Genomic DNA, 22,160 nt, shown 5'->3' with positions numbered 1-22,160 from the left:
CTCATAGTTTTTATTGAAAATCCAAAATTTTTTCATGGCCTACTATAAACAAAATGGGAAATGTTTTGTTTTTTCTTAAATATTTAAAAATTATATATTACACAAATAGACGTATCTAGCCAGAAAAAAATAAGGTTATCAAAAATATCACAGCCGCCTACGATTCCTATTTATAAAAATTTAACTTTAACTTTATGTTATGGTTAAAAAAATCGCTGATAGCATTATTAAATTCTCTGTAAAAAAGTGTCTGCATAATGTCTTTGTTTCAAATGTGTATCTTTTATAATAAGAAAGATATGAACTTTTTAAGATTTAACTAAAATGTCAAATTTTGTTTGTAAGTCGAAAACAAAAGACGATAGCGGGATGCGGTTTTGACCAAAATTATTTTCTCAAGAAAACGGACCCGAAAATGTGTCACTCATTACTCTCTAAACCTCTTAGGTTCGAAGATCGCCTATTCGGACATCCATGAAGCACCCTATACATCTAAAATATGAGTTGATTAAATGAATAATTTCAAAAATAATAGCGAAAAGCATTAAATGTGGAATGCTGATTTGTATTCAAATGTAATAAGTAGATATATGGGTTTCAAACTTACCGCGATGTGATGTATACGGGGTGTACCATCTAAGATTTCGAAGAAATTAATTAAACATTACTTAGTATAGTATAGTATAGCATTAATGAAGTGGAGAAGACATTGCTAAACAATACCCAAAAAATTCTTTTGGGACTTTGGTGATGTTCTCTGTTCACTCGTTACTCTAATGATAATAAAATGACGTTCTCGTCAATAATATAATAAATAACAATTAGACTACTTTAATCTTAAAACGTTTTGTGTGTTTGTACACTTTTACAAAGCATTCAAAGAAAAAAAATAGATTATGAATTCAAATGCAATTATTTTTTGATTTAACAAAAAGTGAATAAACGAGTGCAATGAGGATTTTATTTCGCTGTACATCACATAATATCACGATTTAGCAAATGTTTGATTTAGGAAAAATCATGTTAAGCATTACTAGCAGTTAAATGGAAAAGCCGAGGGAAAGGCCTTGGGTCAGCAAAATCAAATCTTTACTGTATAAATTATTTTTCAACAAACAGAATTGGGTGGGAAACAAGGCATTCACGAGACCTTTTTACTTTAAAAAAGGCGAGCAAATGTTATTAGTGGTAAAGACCCTGGAACCACAAAATCCTACTTTTTAAGTTAAATTCAATTGTTCACTATTGGAGGAGGTAATATTTTTAATAAATTTAAAATTACTTTGGTTATGAAGTTTAATGGTAAATGGCCGACTAAACTTACTCATTTCCCAATATTGCTTTTCAGAAAGTATTATTAATTTATTACTTTTAAATTAGAAAGCGTAATTTGAAATTTGTAATTTAAACAAAAACTTTTTGAAAGATATTTTATTGGTACTTTCTCAAATACAGAGTAGTCCTGATATAACCTGTTTACCTATGTTTTATAATAAAAATCTACTAACAGGTGACTGACTATAAGAAGAACTCATACAAAGAAAATTGTAATCAATGTCCGTCTTCTAAATAAAAATAATTGAAAATTAAAACAAAATTTGCTGTGCGCTAATAAGTTAGAATAATAAGGATTAAAAGGGTAAGTATGGTTGCTTAGATACTGCCATTCTTACAAGCACTAACAATTAATTCCTAACTATGGCTATTATCAGTAGCGTCGAATGTGTGTGGAGATGGGTTAATTTTTCACTGTTATAACCTATTTGCTCTAACAAAATAGTATATTAAAGTATAACTGGATATTGAGGTCTTTAAAACACGCGACATAGAGCAAATGGTGTAAGGACCAGTTATTCAGAATACTTTACGTTATTTTTTTATTGGTACACTTTGAAATTATAAATCCTGATATGAATATAACAAAAATTGAAAATAATGTAATGTGAGTTCAGTATACCTTTTTCGTTGTCATGGAATTCATGGTCATTATATCAAAAAATCATTAAAAAGGTTTCACGTTTTTTGGGTTATTGATGTTGCCATAGGCATTTTAAAAAACGCGCGTTTTTGAAAGCTGGATTTATACACGGTGCAAAATAAATTACCAAGAAAAAAATATAATTAATCAATGATACCAGTTTTGCAGATTTATACAGGGTGTATTAGAAATACGTGTGTTAATTTTAACACATAATAAAACTCATCAAATACAACAACTTTTCTATATAACGTTTTGCAAAATTCTTATTAATAATTTTCACCGTTTTCCTCCTTTCTTTTGTGCAAACGAGTTGGTCATTGTTTAATAATTAAATTTTAAGTAAATTTGCAAATTTTTTATTGAAAAATTACAAATAGGAAAGATGTTTTATTTGTTGAGTTCTGTTACCTGTTAAAATTAAGACACGTATTTCTGATACACCTTGTATACGGGGTGAGTTAAATGTGGTGTATTTCTAACAGCGTACTTCTAATGCTAAATCCAGATTTTATTAGATTTGTAAATTTACCAAAACTAAAAAAAATGGATACAACCATTTCAGCCAAGTTCGGCAAATCTTTGTATGAGTTTGGACTTAAATAATTTATTTAAAAAAAATATTATTGGATTATTAAAAGTCAATTTTAGTGCATAATCTTTTAACACAAAAAAACTCGATGATGTACGAATTAGTTTGTTAGTAAAGTAAATAATTTACCCACAAAAAGAGTTTGCTTCCATATTCCCTCGGAAATTATTAATAATTAAATAGAAATTAAAAATTCAAACAAATGGTATTATTTGGGAGCTAGGAACATTTTTTTTTTTGAAATAATGACGGAAACATATTATTGCAAGTCCTTATCATAATGTACGTAAAGTAGGTTTTGCACTTATTTTATAAAAACTATAATTTTCCTAGCGATAAGTAATTGTCAAAATGCCGGATAAGCTGTTTTTAGATATTTAGGTTTTTTTAAATAAAAAAATCTGAGTTTTATCATAATTTATTTGAGTTAAAAAATATTTTATCTTGTTATAGTTTTTGGTTGGTACACTTTGAAATCATAAATCCTGATATGAATATAACAAAAATTGGAAATAATGTAACATGAAATCAGTATACCTTTCGTTGTCATAAAAAATTATTAAAAAGTTGCCATTTATCTTCACGTTTCTTGAGTTATTGTTGTAGCCATGAACACTTTAAAAAATGCGTTTTTGAAAGTTTGATTTTTACACGCTCCTGCTTGCTTTAAATAAGCAAAATAGATTATAAATAAAAAAAATTGTTTTCTAAATCGTTTTCATGTAAAGAGCACCGGTGTAAATACAAGTACTGACTGAACCAAAAGCAAAATTCATATTGATATACTCCTTATCATTCTGTTAACTATAAGCAATTTAATAAAACAAAGTGTGAATAAAATAAAATCGCTAGAAAAATATTGGGAATTTTACATAGAGGGAATTATTATTTTTTCGTTCTTTTCGTATTTTATAAATTCTTTGTGAACTGGTTGCAAATTAAGTGTTTTCATGCAAATTATTCAGAAAAATAAATAAAAAATAATCGTACGTTGTAAAATACAACAAGAACAGAAAGATATTTTCGTATTTTGGTATGCGTTTTAAGAGTAATATCCACAAATGGGGTCACAAATGACAAAAAAGGGGATGTCTCATACGTAAAAGATGGTCACTAAGATCGTACCGTAGCTGGTCAAAAGAAAAATTGCGAGTATAATGGACAACACAGTTTATTGTTAATTTTCCAGATTTATAGATAAATGAAAATACAATAAACCATGTTTTTTTAAACGTTTATTGAAAAAATGTATGTACTATGTATGTGATTGTTCGTTATGTCAGTATTTTTTTAAGTATTGCGTATTCAAACACAAAAAGTTCGGAACATTTCTTACACGCGAGTATAGAAAGTTGCTGGCTAAACAAACCCACAGACGCTTCACAAATAATGTAGATACAAGCTACAGTTATAATATTGTTATTTATTGTTGTCAAATATTAATTATAATACTAAATTAATTATTTAAAGATTAAATCGTTTTAGACAGTTTTTTATAAGGGTTTAAAGTATTACAATTAAAGATTTAAATAAGTTTAATAACTGGTAGTTTATACTTACCTACTTACAGACTCTCGTTATCTTATACGGCCTGCAAGGGCAATGTCGAGGAAACAAAAGTGCATAGATGCAAAAAATTAAGGGGAGATACATATGAATAAAATGAGTTAATTTTTGTTGTATTATGGTTTATTCCAATATCCGCATAAGAATATGTAATAAGGATAAGTGCCACATACCAAAGACTGTAGACTTCTACAGTTTTACATAAAAAAAATAAACTATCTGTATTTACAATTAAATCATAAAATCCTTCTCAAAGCCGTATTGATTGGTGACTAGTGATTTCCGTAGTTATTATTGATGTTTACAGTAAGGAGTATATCTGTAATTGCTATAAATTAGCGCAGCTGTGATAATGATGAAAAAATATCAACAAAAAGAAACACATTTATAAAGGATTATTCATAATTTTAATTTAACACACCTTTCAATTTACCTCTATACCAAGTTGCACCGTTTAATAAAAATTAGGCTGCGCCAAAGTTCATTAATTATTTTCGTCAAAACCAAATGTTTTGGTGTCATTTCTTTTTCTTTTGTTTTTGTTTAAAGTAGTTTACTATCAACACATTACACATTTTAAACAATTTTTTCTGATATTTAACGAATACGTTATTTGACTTATCCGAGTGGGCGTAATAATTTTTTATTCAAAAAGGACACTGTTTTTAAACTTATTTAATAATTTTTTGAATCAATTTTGGTTTTGGAATAAAAATAATTAATAAGTAGAGTGTCAAAATTTTAGAGGTTCACAAATTATTAAATATTATTGTAATTTTATTTTTAATTTAAACAAAAAAAAGACAATGCTGATCACCAGTGATAAAATCGATTAATTTTTTTAATTATTAGATTTATTTCGATAAAAAAATAAACACTAAGCAATTTCATTTTAAATACTATAAGTATAGTACTTACTTCCTAAGTAAAAATCATAAACTCTAGGTAAAAATGTGAACTCTAATTAGTAAAAATAATTATCGCTACGTAAAAATAGTACATGCTAGGTAAAAGATCGTAAACGCTCTTTAAAGAGATGGATCTTTACGTCAAAAATTGTTTTTGGTCCATGTCAAGCTCATCAAATAAATATTTAGCTTGACAAGTGGGTATTTAATATTTAATAGGTAGGTACAGAGTTTTCTAAGTGCTATTACTATTATTTCTGAGCAAATCTTATTTAAAAATACATTACCACCTAGGTATATTCCATTTCAGTTCATAGTAGGATTGCAACAGCCCATTTGAATTTTTTGGAGTAAAAAATAAAGCACAAATTGAGAGTTTCTCCCACCAGAAATTCTCAATTTGTGCTCCATTACATGCAAAAAAATACAAATGCGTTGTTGCAAAAATCTACTATGAACTGAAATGGGATATAGCATTACTTTACCTAGTAGATACAATATTTTAACTTAGCAAATAATTTATTATAGGCCGGTTTATATAAAGCTTCATTAAATTTTAATTCGTCGTTAAAAGGTAACAACGCCAATAGACCAACAAAATTGCTTCAATTTGGTCACGTGATCAGTTAATCACGCATTTAATTGCGGATTAAATTAATGACGCTTCTACAGGATGTTCGCGAAGTTGAGGTGTTCCTTTTAAGAGGTGCTAGTCTGCATTGTCCTTAAGAGTTTTAGCCTTAAACACCCTAGTAAAATGTTAATGATAACGAAGATACAATGACTTCTTTTTTTTTAATTTTTTAAGCCGACCCTGTTCATATAAAAAATCAAAGGACCATTGGCGTCATCAACAAAAACTGTAAAAATTGTCATCTAATTAGTCGGAAAGGCTCACTAATACAATAAAAATAATCTTACAGATTTCATGAAATTGTATGGGCAGTGCTATCAGAATGCAGCTGCGGCATTCAAAGTATACCTAGAGTATGAAAATATAGCAATAAAAGGATCATTTTCGAAAATTTGGTATCCACAATTAATAAGGCAGATTATTTTGAAGCTCTCAACTCAAAACGGCAGTTAGACAGGGCCGGACTCAAAATTTTAGGAAAACTTAGAATTATCTCTGTTATTAAAACATTTTGTTAAGACGATTTAGGCTAAAACTATTAAGAATAGTTAAAAAAGAACGTGTTAAAAGAAACGGCTCAACTTCGCGAACAGCCTGTATAAATCGGTCCTAAATGTACTATAGCATTTAATACCTAGCATTTACAATATTTTAGATAGAAAATGATTATGATTTATTTTATTTTATTTTATTAGTATAATTAGTATAATATATATATATAATTAGTATAATTTTATTAGTATAATTTGAAAATCTTATTTCTATAATAAAATTTTGTTTATTTGGGTACAACCTCAAGACTAACTAAATCACGTGAAAAAATTCCGCCTATTCTGATTCTAAATTCTCATAATTATATGTAACACTATAATATTATTCATAAATAACCGCAAGGTATTTATACACATATTATTACTTACACTTTAAAAACGATCATTATTTACTTTTGCAAATTGGTTAATTGTTACATTGAGAAATGGTTTAGATTTTTACAACTCATTCTAGTCTATATTGTTATTTATAAGCACCCATTTTCTTAAAAATTTAATCAGTTTCGTTACTCAATTTTGTTACGCGGAACGTGAGTTGTTGACATGTAAAGTGATGTTGGTAATTACACACTTTTTAAAAATGTCGTAATTTATTCATTAATACACATAAAATAATTACAAAATATAAAAGTGTGATTTCACTTTCGTGTATTTTTCCATCAATTTACACCAAACACAAAAGAATGTTGATTCACATTACTACATTAGGCTTGAGTAAGGCTGCTTATGTACTTTATCAGATTAATATGGTAAGAGGAACAAAACGCATCGAATATTTTGCAATTATTTCCCACCATGAAAACAATCCTATTCTTCTCGGATTTAATGTCAGATTTAATAAAGAATCATTAAATGTGCAGTGATAAAATTCGACCTTTGAACATCGTGATGCACTTTTTGACCTCTTTGCACAGGTAATGATTGCTTCTCCAGGATTATAGGTATGCATAAATAAAACTACGAAGCAAGGGCGGCGTCTAACTCTTCGATATAATAACTTTATATTTGGAAAAGTCTCAATAATTACACAAATATTCAAAATAAATAAAATAACAGCGATTAGTTCACTTTTGTCTTGCCGTTTTGTACATTGTTGTTGGTCTTCTCTAGAGCCTTCGGTTTCTGAATATACGTTTTATGATAGAAGCTACCGAACAAAAACAAGAAAAACAGCGCTTGTGTACCTAACAACATTACGATAAACTTTGGGTAATCACACTGCCGGAACAACACTTGTAAATTATGGAAAAAGATTATGCAAAATTGCACCTACAACTGTTCCATTAGCAAAACAAATACTGCACCTAAGGCCACTTACCATTTGCATTGCCGTCAAATGCTTCTTCCACCACAGATATTTTTGGTACTGGGGCCCCATCGAAGACACGAAGTAGTACGAGTACATTATTATGTGAATAAAGGAATTGATCAATCCCAGCAAAGTGCCATGACCTCCCGGCAAGAATTTCACACCGATCCATGAGCAGATCGGCATCATGGCGTGATGGTACAGGTGGAGGAATGTAACCTGATTCATTTTCTTCCTCAAGACGAAAAACACCTACAATGAAAGTGAAAATTTGATCGTTTTGCGCTACTTCATACCAACCGTATCGAGCAGCTCGATTATTTTACAGAGGAAATACAACCACACGGCTTGGGCCATCTGAAACCAAATTACATAAAACAAATCCACTGAAAACCATTGATCACGCACCCGAATTGCCATAGGATTGTCGGAGTAATCCACAGGTTGGCATTTCAGGCTGTAGCCTGTTGCCCATCCCCCCATCAAGCCCTGAAACATTACTTTTTTCAAACGAAAGCTCAAATGGAAAAAAATCAACAAGACTGACCTCATAAACTAGGAATATGCTGAAAATGACTTGTAAAAAATTGTAGACTATTATCGCGTTTTTCAGATCGAACGGTTTCCTATCTTTCATGTAACGAGGGCCGGCGTAGATACAAAAATATAAATAGGTCGCAATTATGGTGAGGACGGGTCCTGGAGAGCCGATAAGGAACCATTTCGATGTCCTGGGATCTGAAACATTCAATTAATCGAACAATACTGATTTTAATGAGGTTAGATGTTTCCCATCTATGCAATCCGAGGGGAAAGTCACTATTAAAAATGTGTATACTTATTTATTAGTAATTTTAATTAATTCAGGTATTTAAGTATATTTTGAAGATTTAAGTGTATTTAAATATTTAAATTACATTTATTAAATAACTTAAAAGATAATTTAAAATTCAAATTCGGTAGGATGTTTTTACTCTTGTTTCATTAAATTTAACTGTATTTGATACTATTTAAATCGTACTTAATTTAGTCACATACATAGGATACCCTCAAAGTAGGAGAATGCTACGGACTAATGTTTATAACTTTCTTAATCTTTCTAGGAGTTTTTTGCATCTTGTTTAAATTGTAAGTTTTTTGAATCTTTTCTAAAATCTGAAGAATCTACTTGGTCAAGTGAACTAAGGAAACTATCAAGAATTACGAATAGGTGCATTTTTAAAAGTAAGATTCGATGTTACCACTAAGTATTTTAATAGTTTTTCTGATAACCTTCTTTAGCAGTGTTTATAACAAAGTTTAATTATTGGAAAAAATAGTATTTTTTTGCTTATAATAATAATAATAATAGTAATAATAATAATAACATATAGGCTGCCCAACAGAAGTATCCAGTTATAGGGCACACTCATAATAGTGTAAGTAACAACAAAAGAAAAATAAAAAAGCAGCTTATCACATGTAGAACTAGTAGACACAAATACAGTACAGAAGAAATTATAAAAAGAGGACTGGAACAGAATCTAAAAATTCTAGAAGTTCTAGTTAATATGGAAAGAATCATCATAATATTTGTTAGCTTTTTTGGCATGTGCGAGATCGGTGATTTTTAGCAATAGGTTTGTAGGGGCTCTAGGTGCTAAGAAAATTCTAATATACTCTAATATCATTTCTAGAAAACTGCTAAATTTCAACACACATTAAAATTTGTAAATTTATTTTATTCGGTCTTACTATGGCAACAACATCTAACAACTTTAAATTTTAATAGTTTTATGACAGAATAATCGATAAATGACCTCATTTTAAATTTTTTAATTAAATGTCTATCAAAACTTTTTTCATTGCTTTGGATAGTCTTTGATCTTACTGATAAATAGGTATAAAAATAATAAAATAAAATAAAACAATTATTATCAATAATTAAACAAAATGAACTCTAGCTTTCTGTTCTTGAAAGAGTGATTTTTACATTCAGGCTGGACCACTGAAAACAAGCCGCCCAAGTTTTAGGCATTTTGAAACAATTTACCAAAAAACAGTCAAGCAAATTCTATATTCACAATGTCAAAAACTCGTGTAATTTGTTTTTTGTAAAATAACTTGTATTTTTTAATAACTAGGATGACTTCACATGTAACATAAAATTTAAACAAAAAAATAATGAAAGACAATCCATGTCTTACAAGATATAAGCCAGAAACCAAAAGACAAAATTCTTGGTGTGGAATTGTCGATAACGGCGATAAATTTCTTATTTATTATTTATTTACGCAGTTTATTATTTAGTTGGGCGAAATTTTGTCATTGCTACTCAAGCCAAATAAAAAATACAAAAAAAACAAATTAATTGTAAAAACACTTGGATAGAAGAAGGAATATAATAATCAAAAATGGAAACAAAGTAGGTATGATAAAAAAGCAAATATAAGAATAAATGGATAAAAAAAAAATTTTCACAAATTGTGTGAGAAAAAAACCTCTAAGTTTTTCTAAAACATTTAAAAAAAGCGAATTGAATTATTTTTTTATTTTTACTAGAAAGAAAACTTAACAGGTTTATTAAAGAACGTTTATCGACATAGAAAAAGTTAGAAATTACATCATTTTCTAAAAACAAATAATGTCACAAATTTAGGAACAGTGCCAAAATAAAGTGTTAACTGGTTCAAGTAATTTTGAAAAATAAAAGACATAAATTTTAAGCATTATTATTTACTTACACTGTATAATTAATTAAACCACAACTAATATTATAAATACAGAGTGTGATTCAAAATTCTAGAACCATCTCTTGGGTAGTGATATAAGACTTCCCGACTGAGTTCAAAAATTGTTTGAATCCTTGTTTTACAATATGTACTTTTTCAAAAATTAAATTTTTGGATTAAGTTTTTGGCACAGATATTTTTTTTATTTTAGTTAGCGGTAATAGTAAATCTTACGAATATTATAATGTTCAAAACATTCATATTTCATTAACAAACTAGCAAATTCGATTTTCGAAATTAAATCTGATAATATTGGAAACAAAAAAGCAACAATTTAAGACTTTATTTTTATGCTGTTGTCACTTTTTTCACTTTTTAACCACTTGTATAAAATGTCCCTAATCTTCACAAACAAGGTTTAATTAGAAATGGCGGATATTGTTACCAAATCCACAAAAAATTTATCTTTTCACTAAATATGAGGGTAAGTTTTTAAAAGTTATAATACAGGGTTATACCCGTATAGTACAATTATTGTTGTTTAATATAGTATTTTATTTTTTAAACTACATTTCTAGTCAAAGTAGCAATAATTACCAATTGATTCACAATTAGTTCACTCCATATTTATTAGTTTTTTTAGTAAAGAACTTTATAGTGCCAGGTATAATATACTAGGCCTCTAAGGTTCCACACCAAGAAGAAAATAAATTAGAGGCGTTTTGGTAATAAAAACTTCTAGTTTCAGTAAATAAAACACCTCAAAATAAAGTTATATTTCATATTAAACTTTATATAGGTTCTGCCAACAGTGTCCTAACAAATAAGTGCTCACAAAAAGTCAGTCGAGTTTGGTCTTTACCACTAAAAGTAGATTAAATTTTTGTCATCCAAGGTCAACTAAATTTATTAATATTTTTTGTATTCAATTATTTATTTTTTGGAATTTGACTGTATTGTCTTGTAATTAATTATTTTTTTGCACGATTGAGCTCCATTTGATGTTTACTACGCCTGTTTCCAAGACAATAATTAGATTCGTCACTAGAAGCTCCTCCAAACAATTGTTTTCGATCGGTAAAATTTCCTTACCGGTCTTAAAATTTAATATACTATTTCGACGGTCTTATCAGAAAATATGTTTTTGGCCATCTAAATATACCAAGAAAGTACGTCATTTCCGCCCAAAGGAGGAGTGTTTTCCTCTTCCATTTTTCTCCCTCGGGAAGCAACAGCCTACATTCCTCCCTCTAACGTAGTTTCCTGGAATGTTTAGAAGGTGGAAAACTATATTTTCTGACAAAGCTATCGATAAAATCGTATACATGTCTTTTCTCCTATGGTAAACAAATAGCCATAAACAATTTAACGACGTTTAAAAATATTCATAAATACCGATATATCATTTTATACACCTATTTAACATAGTGGCTTTCCCTCGATGCAATCGGACACTTAGAGGTAACTGAATTTTCCACTGCGGTTTGGTTTTTACAGCGATTATGTTGCACTAAAGGACTTACCACTTTTCGTCTCGAGGAAATACGTGTAGTAGTTTATATAATCCATATAATCTAGACTGATGTTGATCGGTACCTTCATTAAATTTGCCTGCAATTAGAAACGTAATGGTAATTTTGAAGAATGCATTTTCTTGTCATTAAGCCGGCCAACGCCCGGAGTATTTAAAACATTCCGCTTTAAATGTGATAAAATTAGGAAATAAACAGAGTGGAAAATTAATCTGATCGGTGCAATAGTTGCGCAAAACCAAAAAATAAGACAAACGATCTATTTTCCTAAAGACGTTTCTTAATAAAACGCTGTTTATTATTCGTTGTGACACCAAATAATACCTAAGGCGATTCATTAATAATAAGGCTCCGAGAAAGTGTGGTATGTTGCCACGAAAATTACGTAAGAAATCTAATTGGTCTCCTATCATTTCATTTAGTTTGGTATTAAAAACAGCCGCAAAAACTCGCTCAGGGCTGCTTCCGATCCACGAGTTACCTTTCCGGAGGCCGGTCAGTTCGTGCATCCGGAAGCCAAACAAAACCAACAGATACTCACTTAGTTCACCCTAAATCACAAAAATTCTCGGCCTTGTGTTCCGAAACAGATTTTTCTCGAGCAAGGCGCACTAAACCACCATCTTCTGGGTGCAACTCGAAAATGGAACCCGCTGAGGCCGAAGACGTGCCAATACTGACATAGAACTTGAGTGGCACTGATAGTTTTGAGATTCGGTAAATTACGTGTGGGGTGAGTGTTTACAGGTGGGAGAATTGATTGAGAAGCTAATTCAGCGAAGCCTCCGCAAAAATGCAATTTCTTACCAAGCTTTCATCTCTTGCCGGCAAAGCACCACGTACTGACACTCGCAACGCAAACTGCTATCCAGCGACTTTTTCGATTTCTGCCCAACACTTTTACTTGCAAGCGACTTGCACAAGAACTCGTTCCGTTCACTGAAGCTGCGGTGGCGTTTGCGTCATCGACACAACACAGAGGAAAAAGAAAAGATGAACACGCCAAAAACGCAATTAAATTCAATTATTAAATCTTTCACTTGGCTGGAAAAGTGAGTGGACTATGAATTGTCTATTGTGATCCGTTTTATGGCCGAAACTCAATTAAAATCGATGCTTTAACCTTCGGATTACCTAATGCTCAAATTTTGGTTGACTAATTTCGATATGTTTGGACAAGGGAAACATTGGTTTGGCATTAGTGCAGTTTCATTGATTTTCGAGTTGTAAATAGTAATGACCTTAATACTACAGCCACGGTTAGCTGGCAATACTTGTAAACACAGACAGTTAATAATTTTAAATAAATCAAAATAAGGTTTCCGCATTGTGAAACTAATTATTATTAATTTACCGGTTTTGCGCTGCAATTTACATTGCAACAGGACATCACACAAAGTCCTCAACATTTTTGGCCGGAACCGGACTTAAACTTGATCAAAACTGGCGCACGCAAGGTGAGTATGTTTAAAAACAATGAAATTTCACTCACATGGTGCCCCTTATTTCCGTATTCCAACGAAATTAAAACAATTTAATCAAATTTATTTAGTAATTTAATTAAAAAATAATCTGGGTGGATTAATCTTATCAAAACAAAATGCTGGAACAAGTCAATTTTATTTATAAAAAATAGACAATTCTCAACTCTTTTGGAAATTTAGATACACTTTTTGTATTTGTATTTAGAATGACTGTAGAAAAACGTTAAATACTACAATATTTTATTTAACAAAAAAAAAGACTCCACCAGCTTGTGAACAAACTTTTCTTGCACAGTCCGGAAATTCTTTGCAATAAAGAGTGTTCCAGCGAGTTGATAAATGTTAAATGTTAAAATCGAGGTTAAAATATTCAAGAATTATTAGATTTTAATCTGATGTATCACCTTATTTATTTTCAGTTTATTTACAGTATGTTTCAGAAATTAGTTATAGTATATGTTATAGTTATATTATACAGGAATCATTTCATTACTTTGTAAAATGGTGACTTATGAAAAAAAATCCTGAAACAGGTAAATTTCTGTTTTTTCTTGTCTATCATTTGGGGCATATAGTTTTTGTTTATCTGCTGTCAGAAATCCACAGCCACCTTTAACTTCCCAAGCAATACAACGCATTATTTGTTTTTTGAATATTTTCAAAGCCTACGTGATAAAAAAATTAAAGTCAGTATAAAATCTTTAACTGGAAATAAATTCATAACTTGGATATAAACAGATCGATTTTTGTTTTTCCTTGCCTATCATTTGGTGCATGTGGTTTTCGCTTATTTGTTGTCTGAAATGCACAGCCACCTCTAAGTTTTTTTTTTCAAATGTAACGGTATGTCAAGCGATACCTCTTGTGAAAGGCCACTTAGGAAAGCAATACAACGCACTATTTGTTTTCTGAATATTTTCAAAGCCTACGCGGTAATAAAGTAAAAACCAATTTTTTAAAATTCAATTTACAAAATAATGAACTGATTCCTTTCATTGGCACCATACTGTATAGTAGAGTATATGTTATTATTAAAAATAAAGATGAATTGGTGAAGAAATGGCTTGAAAGTGAAAACGTTTGTGAAAAGCGAAGTTTTTTTGAAGACTAATGAAAGTTAAGGAGTTTGCCGAGACATTAAAAAAATAAGTTTTTAAGGCCCTGAAGGGTAGCTAGGAAAGTTTAAATTTGTTACCATATAAATATTAAGTACATTTCTGGTGAATCTGCAAATATTAATGAACAAGATGTAGCAAATTTTATAGAAAAATTTAAGAAGATTTTTTTTTATAAAAGAGTTGACATATATTGTTATTGCACCAAATAGTATTATGCTATAACTAACTCTTTAATAAATTTATATAGTTTGAGTCTATTGTTTCTCTTAAGAGGACATCTCTATCAACCGGACAAAAAAACGTGTCACCGTCGATGTCCGCTTATTGGAGATTTTACTGTTAAATTCGTTATTAAGGACCTATGTTTTTTTAGTATTTTCACATTTATTTCTAAGCTTTTCTACCACATACCACTGAGTTGGTGCGCCGGCTTTTGAGCGCCGTGTATTTTATTGGTAATTCTTTTAGAGGTTTTAGAGGTAATTTTAAAGATAATTCTTGATACTTATAATCAGAGTTTTTTAATGTACCATACAAAAACTAAAGACTAAAAAATAAGGTTTTCACCACTTTGAAAAGCGATGTTCAAAGTTGAAGCTATAAACAGTTGTTTAGGTCGTAGCAATTAGAGATTTAAAAAATTAAAAAAGTTTGTTAAGAGTTGAGTAACTCAAAAAATAAATAAAAAACTTTAGTTTAAAAATTATATCAAAAGCTAGTATTTAAAAAAACATACTATGTTTGGAGGTATTATAGCTTATTTTTGAAACAGCCCTGTATATTTGAAAAAAAATTTACATGATGCAGGGGATTCCTTTCTATAAGTTTTGTATAAATTTCTGTTAATACTTTTTTAGCATTTAATTGTCAATAATGAACCATACCAACTTGCAGGAACCAATATTTTTTAAATCTTTTGGATTTTAAAAGACTGTTTTTTCTTTTAAATTAAACAAATAACCGATTGTTTTGTCACAAAAAATATTTTTTATAAAAATGAGTTAAGTAATAGGATTTCGTTTGAAACTTTGCATTTTGGTTTTTGCCTTTTGTTGCACTTTTCTGCGAATTCTTTTAAATTGTTAGAAACTTATCTGGTCAGATAAACACTTAGGAATTAGGTCCATTATTAAAAAAGTGTAATTGTATGATGTATTAAAAATGTGTATACCTATTTAGGTGCTACGATAACATTCGTAAACCATACATTAAAAAAATAAACAAAAATACAATAAATTAATCTGTATTTTTTATTTTTTTCTACAATCGTTTTTGTGGGATTATTAGCCTCTTAAAGTTCTATCAAAAAAAACAAATAAGTAGGTAATTTTAAATCCATCTTGTACAGTTATTATGTAGTAAGATTTAATTGGAAGAGGCAGATATTATCAAGTCGATAAAAATATATTTTCACTAAATATACCGGTAAGTAGGTAAGTGATATACAGGGTTAGACAGTCTTTTTGTATTTTTGAAATTTGCCTAGATACAACTAGAAATAATAAATACACTTACCATTTGATATTACATTTAATTTTTAATGTGAAATTGATACAAAATTGCTTCGTCATTGTTTAATTATTAGTAGTTCATAAAGAAAGTTTAGCAACTAACAATGTTAAACAATGTTAGAATACTTGTAAAAATACAATAATTATGGATTGATATATCTATATTTTTTGCTGGATTTGATTTAAAAAGCTTGTTCAAAAGCAATGACATTTCACTCAAATGTCGACCCTTTTACTTCCGTGTTAGAACGAAATTAGAAAAATGCGTATTCGATTTAGTCAAATTTATTCAGCAATTTACTAAAGCAAGTACCATATTTAACTCAGCTGTAAATATATCACAGCACTTAGTAATTACGTTAATAATTAATAACTTCCTCTGTCTATTATTTAATACTAAATGTTGGAATTTGAACCTGTCGACATTTGAGAACTGAACCGTAACGAATCCTTTTTGGACTTTTTGTCTTGAAATATTGTTTTGAATAATACCACGTGTGAAAGATGAACAATTACACGGCAATTAAATCTAAAATAAAATTGCATTACCCAAACCATCTGAAATTAATTTTGCTGGAATCTGAAGGTACATTTCATTAATTTTTCCACCTAAAAAGCATAACCTACTTATTGTTTGTCATTGCAAACAAATGAGCGAGTAGACCCAACTGCCATTGTGTTAAAATTATTTTTTTATTGAAACGGACACAAAGCCTCCATTAATTATTTAAATAGAAATAAATAGATCACAGCCATCGACGAGGTTTGCGCACTTAATGGATAAAATCTGTCAACACAGCTACCTGGAATATTGTTCTATTGTTGATCAATTTATTTTGTAATTGGCGATGTTTATTCTAGACTTTACACTAATTACACGTAAAATTGAACGCGGCGGTAATCAACTAATCATTAAACTACTTTCTTGCGAACTAACATATTGGTAATTTGCAATATTTGATTTGGTTGCGATATCTTGAGAAAATGCCGTTTCTTTTTTCCAATCATTACGACTCAAAGAGTTACAATGGGATTAATTTGTGATTAAGTGCCGGTCATAATCCACCTTGCCAAGGGAATAGTTTACTACTGAATAATTGCAATTGCTCATTAAAAGCACAATACGAGATTAAAATTTTTGTAAATAATTTGAGCAATAATTCTTATCTCTCGAAAACTAGAATCTTCTTCAACTTACAATACTACTGTGGTGTAGATTTTTTGCATTTTAAACAAAACGCATTGCACTTGTGGAGTTTATCACAGCACTAAAATTCGAGGCTGCGCTTCAACTCTTATAAATTCGGAAGTTTGCAAAAACGGGTAATTCCGGACAAAAAGGAAGTTAATTAAATGAAAGTACCAGTGGTTACCTCTGTGTAAGGTGAACTTGCCAGTCCATTGAATTTCACAGGTTCTGTGCTCTTGTTATTGAATTGGAATGAAAAACTACAAAAATCGGAGGGTCAATAGACTGATTTGCATCAAAATAGTTAGAATATGCATATGGAAAATTTGCATCGTTCGGTTAAAAATGTGAAGCCTCAGGAGCAGATAAACGCTCCAAGGTGAACACGTTTTCTTATTTGATGCGTTTAGTGTTGTCCAGGCGATGTAAACAGATGCATTCTTTGAAAAATTGCACAAATTTCTTCGCAGTGATTTGCGAATTTCTCTCTGTTTAATTAATAACTGGGCTTTGTAATTGGGTAACTTAGCTAAACACACTGTGGTGAAGAGCTGGTTGTAGTTGTGAAGGTCACTCTTCATTATTCACTCGATTAACAAGAAGAAAGTTCATTAGGCAAACTTTGGTCGCAATGAGTAAACAAAACTGGCCTTGATGGCAAAATCCCAAAAGGTACGAAATAGCTTTTCAACTCATTTTATTAACTGCGTTTAAATGATGGCTAAATTCCACAAATGCAATACATTTCTTGCTCTGAGAAAGGTGAAACAGAAACAAATGTGGATATTAGCATTACATGAACATAAAATTCGTCCTAGGGCAACAGTTTTTTTCACGATCACTGCAAGTTGATAAACAAAGGACTGTGATTTAGAAGTATTGTCCTATTGCCACTTGAACTATACCTAATTTCTGCGATGAAAAAAGATGTTATTCAACAATAGTTCATAAATTTACCTAATAGTAACATTTTAAATATTCATGGTGGCCCTAAAATGTGCATAAATAAAAAGCCAACAACAAAGTAAACTATGTTACAAATGTATAATGTAGTTAAGTCAATTTTTCTGCGTGTCTTTGGATATTTCCAAATGGGAAATAAATGAAAACTTCTTGTCTGTCAAGTCTGTATTGCATAACCTTGATAAACTATTTTTGTATTGGTTACCTGTACTTAATTTACTTTAAATACATACATTAAATACTGCTATCTGCTATCGCAAAAAAACTCTCATAAAATTTAACCTTTAAAATTATGTAGCATTCAAAATGTAAAACCAACTAAAAAATATAAATATGTAATCTCTTTTTGGAAAAAATTAGTTGACGTATTTAGTAAGAATTTTGCATTTTTCAGAATTTTTAAACACGTTTTAAGGATAAAACCTTTTGCTAAAAGTTGCGATAAATTAGATTACTCAAACAGTTTTCCATTCCTTTATTGTACTTACTATTCATTTATTTTATTTGTACTATTTATTTTATTATTTACTTTACAATAAATTTTGGCGAAAAGTGATGTTGTTTCTGCCTTTCTTAAGCATTTTAAAGCTTAATTCTTAAGTTTTTTCCCGATATTTTACTAGAAAAATTTTCTTATTTTTGTTTCGTAAGAGTGGATTTTACAATCGTCAGATAAACCCTGGATAAGTTATTTGAAATATAATTTCTATGGCTACAATTGTTAACAATGTATTTTTCAAAATTTATCCTCAGGATAAAGTTATCCAACGATTATAAAATCCGCCATAAAAGCACTTCATTCAGCAAGAAACGCAAAAGGCTGTTAAAGTAAAAAAGTTTTTTTAATTGGATAAAAATCACATTTTAGTCAAATAAACAGGAAAACCACATGCTCTGTTTTTGGGTTAAAATTATATGTTCAATTGTCGTCAAAAAAAAATGAAAAATTACCATAAGTCAAAAATAAGTTACATAATTTTTGTGTTTTTTTTTGAGTGTTTAGCACATTTTTCATCTACAAATAGAGATATTATCTGAAATCAACATAACTAGGCCAATATAAATTGTAAATTCTGCTTTCTTCGAGTGGTTAACACTCTACACTTTTTCTGTTCGAAAAATTCCGTCGAAACTGACTAGAAAATCACCATATTTAATATTATGATATTAGTTTTATCTTAATTCAGTCAATTAACTTCGTTTTTAAATAATACATTGAATTGCAAACAAATTAATAAAATTATTTTTGTGATCTTCTCTCAAAAGTGTCTCGAGATGAATTTGAAAATTGTTTTATTTATTCATTTGTGAACGTGTCATTTTCATTTTGGGTGACGGTACGTGTACAGTTATATTCAATTATTAGTACAGATAATTATAGTGATTTACCAATTTATAGATAGTCTAAAAATTACATGTAATCAATTATCAGATATTAAATATAATTCTTTTAACTACTGAGTAACCAAATTTAATTTAACCAAATTGTTTAAAGGATTTAAATTTATATTTAAATTTAGGCCAGTGGTAAGGTATTAGGTGATAATAACATCTTAACTTTATTCTTCTTTCTCAGTAATTTAATAACGTAATGAAAGCAACGAAAAATAAGAACTAAGACAAAGCGAGATGAAATCTGGAGGGTTGAACTGAAGAGTTGCACTGTAGGATAAAAACATGAAATTTCTATCACAATCAGTTAAAACAAGTTTTTGGTTCAACTTTTATTTGTATCTTTAACACTTTATAATTTCAATGTTGACTTTTGTTTTTAGCACCGCAATGAAACTTAAATTTGAAAAATGATTAAAAAACAGAAATGAAATAGAGTAATTAATTATATTGTAATAAAATTTTCTGTGTTTTGTCTTAAAAAGACACAGCAGGTACCTAATAGTTTTCATTTTTTTCTATCATTGTGTAATTAAATCGTTACTCTTCAGTAACTAAATAAACACATTTTTATAATCAGGTTTGTTTATGATTTATACTAAACTGGTGCTTATACTGAAGCTTAAAATTTTCCAAAAGCCATTTATGGTATGGTACAGTTAATAAAAATTTGGAAAGAACGATTTTAGGTTAAACTGTTATAAATTATCGCTCTTAACAATAGTAAATTATCACGTCTTACATACTTCAATAAAACTAAAACTCACCGTTAAACAAATATCTACCTTAATTTTAATTTTGCATAATTACCATAATTTCGATATTTTCTATGTTTTTAAGTTGAAATTGACTAATTTGTGAAGACTTAGTTAAAAAATTATTGTTATAATAAAAATTACAAATTTTGAAATAAACAGAAAAATGTATTTTTAATAATATCTAATTTAATCAGCGTATCATCGATTACTGAAAATGAAAAAAAAACAATCTGTGAAAATGATTTTAATAATTGTATCAAAAATTGAAAAATATCATGAACATTTTGCAAATCATTTTAGACAAAAAATGGTCAGGAATAAATTTGTTATTTAGTGTTGCAGATAATAATAATATTAAAACGTAAACATGCTTATTATACTTATTAAAAATAAATTTAAAAAACTTACCAGTCCCATAATGACCACAATATAGTATAAACCTAGAACTACAACTGTGTCAAAATCACTAAAAGCTGTTTGGTTCTGATTACAACGTTATACCAGTACGCGTGCGTTTCTGCATTTAAAGGGCATAACTTTCTTTCAATTTCCACTAATTGTACAATACTCAAAAACCGTGAGGACGTGCACGTTCTTCTTCAAACTAGTGTAATTCACTACTTATTAGTGAAATGCCGCCAGGTCTTTTTGTTTCATTTTATATGTAGTAAACTCGGTGGCAAATTAGAGAGAGTACCGCAGTTAGAGAGAATTGAACCCGATTTTCGGAATATTTTAAAAACAAACAAGCAAGGGAAAATGTGCTGTATGTCATTGTTATTGTTGTCAATAAATTACAATAAATTTCCAATCTGTTTAGATTTAAATATCCATTTATCCAGACACATTCTTGCATTAATTTAAAAACATTTGCACCAAAATAAAATTAATTACCCCTTCAAATTTGAAAAACGATTTTAAGAATATAATTTCGCCTACCGGTCGTTATAATAGCACGTTATGTGTAAAATATTGTTAATTCTAAAGGACAGTTTGATTTACCTATTTTATCGCTCTGCAAAAGCTACAAGAACATTGTCAATCCAATATCCATTAAGCTTACATACACGTGTTTTTTAATTTATCTATAGTTGTATCAAACAATTTTTCAACAGTTTGTTAAACACAATATCATAACGGCTTACGTGTGGGTTTCAGTTTTTTCCTTTTGTTATTCATGCCTCAATGACTAAAAATTTAATTATAAGCGGGTAAGCAAATAGTACCTATTAGAATCTGTAAGAATGTGATGAAGTATTGAAAGTTCTAATGAACTAATAAAGATATTAATCTGAAAGTTGGTACTCAACCATAATCTGAGTTCTGCACAATGAAAATATTTTCAAAATGGCGGCGCTTTCGGTTAGACCGGAAAGCTATGATTCTCATTGCGTTTTTGGATTAGTTGAGTTATTTTAAGGGAGTTTTATCAGCTTTCCCAATAGGTATTGGAAAGTTTAACCGTTTTAATAATACAGGATGAATCAATAGTGGGTTATTTCTGACATGTTCTAAAATGCAACCAAAAATACTAATTGCACTTCCCACTTGGATACTTTGTTTGATTTTTAAAAACATTAATTGAATTAACATTGGTTTTTTATTTTATAAATAATAATAGTCCATAATAAAACTTTAGCAATATAACAAGACAAACTTGACAATACTCAGAACAAGGTAATCGTGGATTAATTTTGAAATTTTTTAAGTATTGCTGATCTGGTCAGCTGGAATCAGTATTATTGGTTGTATATTAAAAAAAAATCAGAAATTACTCACTATTGACTCACGCTGTAGAATTTAATTTTTTTTTAATTATCTGGATTTGCACCTATCACTAAAAAAATCACAAATAACAAATTTCTCAACCCAACAAAAAGTTATAGTAAACTTAAACATAAGTATAGAAAATGTTAATACAGAGCAATTCAGAATTAAATGCTCCACCATTTGGTCAAATAAAA

The 22,160-nt window shown here is 29.2% G+C and overlaps 1 protein-coding gene across 5 annotated transcripts; it reads right to left on the bottom strand.

The window, feature by feature from the left end:
* Window positions 1-7,213: 7,213 nt before the first annotated feature.
* LOC655561 (uncharacterized protein) lies at window positions 7,214-20,808 on the bottom strand. Of its 5 annotated transcripts, none has more exons than XM_008201457.3 (7): window positions 20,605-20,808; window positions 11,773-11,860; window positions 8,086-8,276; window positions 7,947-8,027; window positions 7,839-7,895; window positions 7,548-7,790; window positions 7,214-7,498 (listed from the first exon to the last, which is right to left on the bottom strand). In XM_008201457.3, the coding sequence occupies exons 1-7, from the start codon at window positions 20,611-20,613 to the stop codon at window positions 7,289-7,291; spliced, it is 879 nt and encodes a 292-aa protein (XP_008199679.1). In that variant the 5' UTR covers window positions 20,614-20,808; the 3' UTR covers window positions 7,214-7,288. The 5 variants fall into 5 exon arrangements, with proteins under 5 accessions (XP_008199679.1, XP_015839307.1, XP_015839308.1 ...); XM_015983821.2 differs by lacking the exon at window positions 20,605-20,808 and adding an exon at window positions 17,268-17,329; XM_015983822.2 differs by lacking the exon at window positions 20,605-20,808 and adding an exon at window positions 17,093-17,216.
* Window positions 20,809-22,160: the final 1,352 nt, after the last annotated feature.

This window comes from Tribolium castaneum, chromosome 2 (genome assembly GCF_031307605.1).
Source record: "Tribolium castaneum strain GA2 chromosome 2, icTriCast1.1, whole genome shotgun sequence".
Taxonomy (NCBI): domain Eukaryota; kingdom Metazoa; phylum Arthropoda; class Insecta; order Coleoptera; family Tenebrionidae; genus Tribolium; species Tribolium castaneum.
Note: the sequence above shows the minus strand (reverse complement) of the source record. Positions and strands in the feature narration are given on the sequence as shown.

Coding starts and splice junctions, on each gene's coding strand:
- LOC655561 (XM_008201457.3), bottom strand. Junction 8,277..11,772: donor TTTCCTCGAGACGAAAAGTG/GTAAGTCCTTTA, acceptor TGAATGTTTCAG/ATCCCAGGACATCGAAATGG. Junction 7,896..7,946: donor ACAATCCTATGGCAATTCGG/GTGCGTGATCAA, acceptor ATTTGGTTTCAG/ATGGCCCAAGCCGTGTGGTT.